This window comes from Pinus tabuliformis, chromosome J (assembly GCF_031772625.1).
Source record: "Pinus tabuliformis cultivar Carrire ecotype Pingquan chromosome J, CPIR1, whole genome shotgun sequence".
Taxonomy (NCBI): domain Eukaryota; kingdom Viridiplantae; phylum Streptophyta; class Pinopsida; order Pinales; family Pinaceae; genus Pinus; species Pinus tabuliformis.
In genome coordinates this window covers 346,042,319-346,048,837 of record NC_142295.1, presented here as the reverse complement: position 1 = coordinate 346,048,837, position 6,519 = coordinate 346,042,319, and the positions used below count along the sequence as shown (strand labels likewise).

Here is a 6,519-nt window from a genome sequence, read left to right as displayed (position 1 = left end):
TTGTCTTTCAGATAATAGTAAGTTCAGTGATCTTTGTTAATTATTTATAGTTTATTATAGTTTATTGTACAGATTTGTTAATTTGTCTCTCAGATAATAGTAAGTTCAGTGATCTTTGTTAATTTGCGTTTTTTAGAACAGTAAAATAGTAATCATTAAGCATAAAATAGATAGGTGCTTTATTGCAGGTAGGAAATGGAAAGACCACCGGATTGTAGGTAGGAAATGGAAACAAATTTTGAGTAGAGAAAATTTCCTATTTTTAATTTGAGTATCGCTTCAAAGGGTTTAGATAATAAAGAAAGAAGCAAAATCTTGAAGAGTAAATCTTATAATAATTAATTGATTTTCTAAATATAATATATTTATATTAAGAGAGATTTTATAGACATATTTTTGAATGTTTAATTTTTAAATATGTATTAATTATAAAAGATTTTAGATAAAATTTGAAATTAAAGAAAAGTAGTTTTGAGTTTAGAATATTTAATTTTTAAATAAATATTAATTATAAAAAAAAATTAAATAAGATTTGAGAGTAAGAAGGAAGTTTTGAATTTTGAAAAGAAGAGATATCTTGGAGCTAAGACAAATGTGGTTATAGTTTTGGTAAGTAAATTCTAATTTTAAAATTGTCGATATTAATTAAAATTATTAAAAATTATTTAAATTCCAAAATGAATGGGGAAAAATTGAAAGCATTGTTACCAGAAAAAGAAAAAGAGTATATATATTTAAATATTTAAGATATATACTTTCGAATTTTTTCCGAAAAATTTTTCCAGTCGAATTTTTATCGTATCGTATCGAATTCGAATCCGAATTCGAATTCGAACTTGGTAACTATGATTTAAAGTGCACTCACAACGTCTGTTTCATGGCTTTTGAAGATTAATGTAATGAATACAGGGCAGTAAAGGATTTTTCAAATGACAATTATCAAAATCATAATGTTCACAAATCTCAAAATGATTTTCTATTCACAAAAATAGGCATAAAAAGGAATACCTAGTGTTGATGGTGGTCTAGTGATTGTAACGATAAACAGAGTCCCATTATTAAAAAAAACTTCTAATCTAATAGAAATAGAACATTATCATAACACATTAAAACTAAAAACCAAATTTTGAAATTTTTTTACGCACATCACCTTTCCATTAAAAATTTGTCCTTACTCACAAGTTGAAGTGAACTTTTAATCTTAAAACACAATATTTAAAGTTTTAAAATAGAATATTTAAAGTGATTTACTCTTAATACAATATTTAAAAGGTCCTTAATGTTACTATCACAACTAGACACCCTACTTTTACCATGATGAGGACTCTATAACTTATATTCTTTATGACTATTTATTTAGCTATACCAGTAGGACTAGACACATTGCACATAAACTTCGGATAACTAATTTATGAAGGGCCAATAATGCCAGTGGAACATGGATAACATGTTTGCAATGTGCACTCGTCTTTCTCCTGCACAACAGAAACCTTGCCATGATACACTTCAATGTAAAAAATATGCATTGCTATCCTTGAAGAGTCACCCATATGAGGATCTGCTAACATTGAACAGACACCCATATGAGAATCAAATGTTATTAAAAGGAAACTTTATTAATAGGAAACTTTAAGCTTATATCTTGATATCTTACCAGTCTACTTGCACTTGGCATCATGTTTAAGAGAGATCTTAACCATCCAGCCAATCCAAGCTGAAGTGTGCTTCTACAATTTCAACTCTAAGATCCATGGTAGCAGAACAACTCTTCAAATGATTCCATTGCTGCCCAATCTTCTCATCACATATAACATGCTTTAGAGATTTAAGCCCTCCAACTGATTTAGGCAGCTTCCTCAACCGAGAACACTCTCTCATGTCAAGCTCCTCGAGTTTATTTAGCTGCCTTATTTCCTCAGGAAGTTCTTTCAAGCACTCACATAGAGAAATGTCTATATATTCTAGCTTCCCAAGTTTTCCAATAGATGCTGGAAGCTCTTTCAGACCTAGACATGCAGATATTCTTAACATTCTTAAAGAACTGAGCCTCCCCAAATCATCAGGTAACTTTCGAAGAAGGTGACAGTTAGTGATAGACCACTTTTGAACTGAAGACATGTCACAAATGCCAAGGGGCAACTCCTCCAAATCACAGCAATGATCCATGTTAAAATCTAGCATTATGGGAAGCTTTAGATTCGACTGGATGCCATTGAACCTGGACATATTTCCAAGCCCTTCACATAAGCTCAAAGATAGCTTCTCTAAGTTCTGTAAGACTTTACTGTGCTCTTGAAGTGGGGGCACAATCAACCTCTCCAAACAAATAGTCTTGAGCTGAGTGAGTGATGATAGCAATGGCAGACCCTTCACTGTGGCTCTCTTGGACCTATAATTGAATACTATGAGGACTTTCAATTTTCTCATTTTATTCAAAAATGATGGAAGAAAGTAATTGCTTGCAAAAAAGAGTAAAACCAAAGCCTCCGCCTCATGAAAATTCATCTTACACCACTGATACTCTTCCATTGCTCCTGCACAGGTAAACTACAAATGCCAAGTCCAATTACAAAAATATACATTGTGAGACACTTCACATCTTTTCTAACATGTTCGATATCAAGCACCTAACGTAGAAACTCGTCGCTAATTAGTTCAAGCAGATCACGGAGTGATAATCCAATTTGTGAATATGGCAAAAATTTTAACAAAAACAAATAATTTTCTCTCAAGTTGATTTCTTAGCACCCCTAAGCAGCAAAATTAGAGAGCATTTTGTCTATATAAGAAAAATAGAGAAAAAAAGCATCCTGGACACATCATTAACTAGTTAAAAAACTTGGAGATCTCTCTTCGTTAAAAAACTTAACATTGGCCTACAACCCTCTGTCTCAAGGAGTAATCCCACCTGAACTTGGGAACTTGTCAAGATTGCAATAGTTTTGGATGACAGATTGTAATTTAGTAGGAGAAATTCTAGAGTCAATAGGAAATATAACAGATATGGTGCATTTGGACCTCTCAGAGAATCATTTGATGGGCAGGATCCCCAGAAAATTGATGGCCCTTTCAAACATGACAGATACAATTCTATATTATAACTATTTATCTGGACCAATTCCAAATAATATTTCGGTAGAAATCACATAAGAGAATTTTTTTGGCTGACGCGTTTCGAACCAACAAGTGTGGTTCATCATCAGGACCAGATGAAGAGGAAGACCATGGCAAAGGCTTAAATAGAGAGCAATGTAGAGACATAATTTCAAGTAACTGCTATATTTGAATAATAATATTTGAATTATAGTATTAATTTATTAATATATTAAAAATAAATATTATTAACGGCTATATTAAATGGCTTGTTTTTGAAAAAAATATTTAAATAATGATATTATTTCATTAATTTATTAAAAATATTAATAGGTAACGACTATATTAAATGGCTAGTTTTTGAAAAATAATATTTAAATTAATTTATTAAAACCAAATATTATTAGTTTTTGAAAAATAATATTTAAATAATGATATTAATTTATTAATTTATTAAAAATATTAATATGTAACAACTATATTAAAGAGCTAGTTTTTGAAAAATAATGTTTAAATTAATTTATTAAAACCAAATATTACTAGTTTTTGAAAAATAATTTTTAAATTGTGATATTAGTTTATTAATTTATTAAAAACAAATATTAATAAGTAACCGATATATTAAACAGTTGTAAAGATATTCTTTCCTTTTTTTTTAATTATTCTTTTTTGTTAGGTAATGTGAGTTTGAGATGATTGACATGTTTAACCTATGGCTTGAGTAATCATGACACTTTAATTTGAGCTAAATGGACAATTCGAATTGGTGTGGAGTTTGTCTGAATTTGTACAAAAGAACTAAGAAAGGGAATCGTCGAGGGATTTTAAATTAGTGAAGGAATACTTTCATTTTGTGCAAGAAGAAAAAGAACAAAAATGGGAAGAATCAAGGGAATTATTGACTTAGTGAAGGGATCCCTTTCTGTTGTGCAGGCCCATTGTGGGCACACTATGAATGAGAGGAGGCCTTGGATCAATAGGTTGAAATAACTCATACTGATTTCTATGTTGATGAAGGAGAATGGCCTTCATCCTTTCACAACTGATAGCCTAAGAGAGAATTTCCCTTTGGTTGTTTGTTGTGTAAACAATTGAGAAACTACCTGAATGTTAAGGGCTCCCTTTGTGTTGTGCAGGCCCATTGTGGGCACATTATGAATGAGAAGAGGCCCTGGATCAGTAGGTTGAAATAAATCATACTTATTTCTCTATTGATGAAGGAGAATGGCCTTCATCCTTTCAAAACTGATAGCTTAAGAGAGAATATCCCTTTGGTTGTTTGTTGTGTAGATGAGGCATCTAAGTCGTTAAAATCTGTTTTGGATGCAAAAAAGTTACCAACTTAATGAGAATCATAACCTCAACAGGAGAACCCTGGCCTAAAAACCCCTTATTTTTATGCAAAAAACAGGAAAAACACTTTGAAAACGAAAAGTGTTGATGTTGTATCAACATTTTTATTTTTATTTATTATTATTATTATTATTATTTTATTTTTTTGAGTCAAAATTTCAATTTTTTTTAGCAACAACATTAAAAACCAAATTTTTTATGCAATAAAGATGAAAAAAATCAACATTTTTTTTAAGGTTAAAATTTGATTTTTTTTTTTTTTTTTAACAATGCGTTAAAAATCTATAATTTTCATGCAATAAACATGAAACAATGTAAACTTTGAAACAAAAACTGATACTATTACTCGTTTCGTAGAGATAGCAAAAAGGTGACCCAATTTTGAAAAGGGGCGATGCAGAACACACATGTTTTTTTTAGAGCATAGTTTTTAGCACTTTAAATTTTTTTATGTACATTACGTTTTAGAATGGTAGTGATTTTCATGTTGATTTAAAAAAGTGGCGATTTTGCATCAGGCTTTTTTTTTAAAAGACCTATTTTTTGACTTTAAATTTTCTAATGTATGAAATGTAAATAATTATTTTCTAAATTTAACAATTTTTGAAGTGGTCATCTTTTCCATATTTTCTTGTTTTTTTTTTTTTTTTTTTTTTAGTGAGGTTTTTAATGTTTTGCATGTTTAAAGAAGAAGGTCAATATTTTGAATTTTTGATATCCTACATATTTATACATCGTTAATTAATTTTTCAATGCACATGAAATAATTGTCTCTAAAAAACAATAACTTTTAACAATTGATATAAAACTAACCATTTTCAGCATAAATATAACTAAAAAACTACACATTTTGATAATTTTTTGCTAGAAATGACATGTCAAAATCACAATTTTAATAGGAAAATTTTAACTAAAAATTGTTAAATAATAGTTTTTTTTATGAATTTCATGTCAAAAAAAAAATAATAATCACTGTTTTTTTCAAAAAATAATGATTAACATAAAAATTAATGCGAAAATCACATAATACAAATATTGAACACATAACAACATTAATTGAGTGCTTATTCTTCTCATAAAATGTCAAAGTCAAAACATTACAAGTATAACTAATTAATAGTTACAAAAAATGAGTTTGATTTCCAAGCATAACTTAAATTTAATCAACAATATCACGTAATCCAAACTCTTCATCCTCTAGAGTTTCATCATTGTCTTCTTCCACAATATTTTCTGCTTCATTTTGTTCATTTTTCTCTTCTAATGGATCTTTGATGTCTGCGAATCTCCCAATGTATGTCTTTCCAATCATTCCATGTAATGGTGGTTGGAGTTCCTTTGCCTTTTTTGCCACACGTGATTCACTAAAGTCCCCTTTCTTCAATCCAATTTCTTGCATTGCATCTAGAAGAAATTGAAGAGAATTAATTCTTTGCTGAATAATATTAGACTGTATTGGATCTTTTTCAATGGCAATGCAATTTCTTCATTTTTTAAGGAAACATCCTAGTGTTGTACCTAATTATCAAGCACAAAAGAAATAATGAAGTAAATTAGTACAATGACATATAAATTAAGAAATAATATATTGAAATTCAATTCCATATAATAAAACTTACCTGAGCTAGAAAATAAATCCAGAACCCAATCTCCTTCATTTGACCATGTCTATAAGATAGTTAATCAATAACTATGGTTTTTGATAAATGTTAACTATCTCTTCTTTTAATTCTTTGTCTTCATATGTTAGTTTTCTCACAACAACATTATAAATCAATACTTGGCTATGACTCTTTCCATCTGCCCGATTAAAAATCATAGACATATAGCTATCATCTTTTGCTCAACTATCAATATGGATGAACTCACAATCATTTATAAATGGTTAATCTTCATGGTTAAGAAGATTTGACTTTTGCCTATAACATGAAATAGTAATAGTTCAATTAAATTGTACATAGATGAATTTGTTAACATTAATCAAATATACATTTTAAACATCTTACTATGTAAGTTGCATCCTTGAGTTTGTTTTCCCCTTGAAGCTTGACAATAACATTGCAAATTGTGTGT

At 29.1% G+C, this 6,519-nt stretch overlaps 1 protein-coding gene across 1 annotated transcript; it reads right to left on the bottom strand.

Moving 5' to 3' along the window:
• Positions 1-1,659: 1,659 nt before the first annotated feature.
• LOC149227148 (uncharacterized) lies at positions 1,660-2,427 on the bottom strand. The gene has a single exon (XM_089375428.1). It carries the CDS (start codon positions 2,425-2,427, stop codon positions 1,693-1,695), a length of 735 nt encoding a protein of 244 aa, XP_089231554.1. The 3' UTR covers positions 1,660-1,692.
• Between the last annotated feature and the right edge of the window lie 4,092 nt (positions 2,428-6,519).

Excerpts from the sequence above, each read along its gene's own strand:
- LOC149227148 (XM_089375428.1), bottom strand. The coding sequence starts at position 2,427 with ATGAGAAAATTGAAAGTCCTCATAGTATTCAATTATAGGTCCAAGAGA.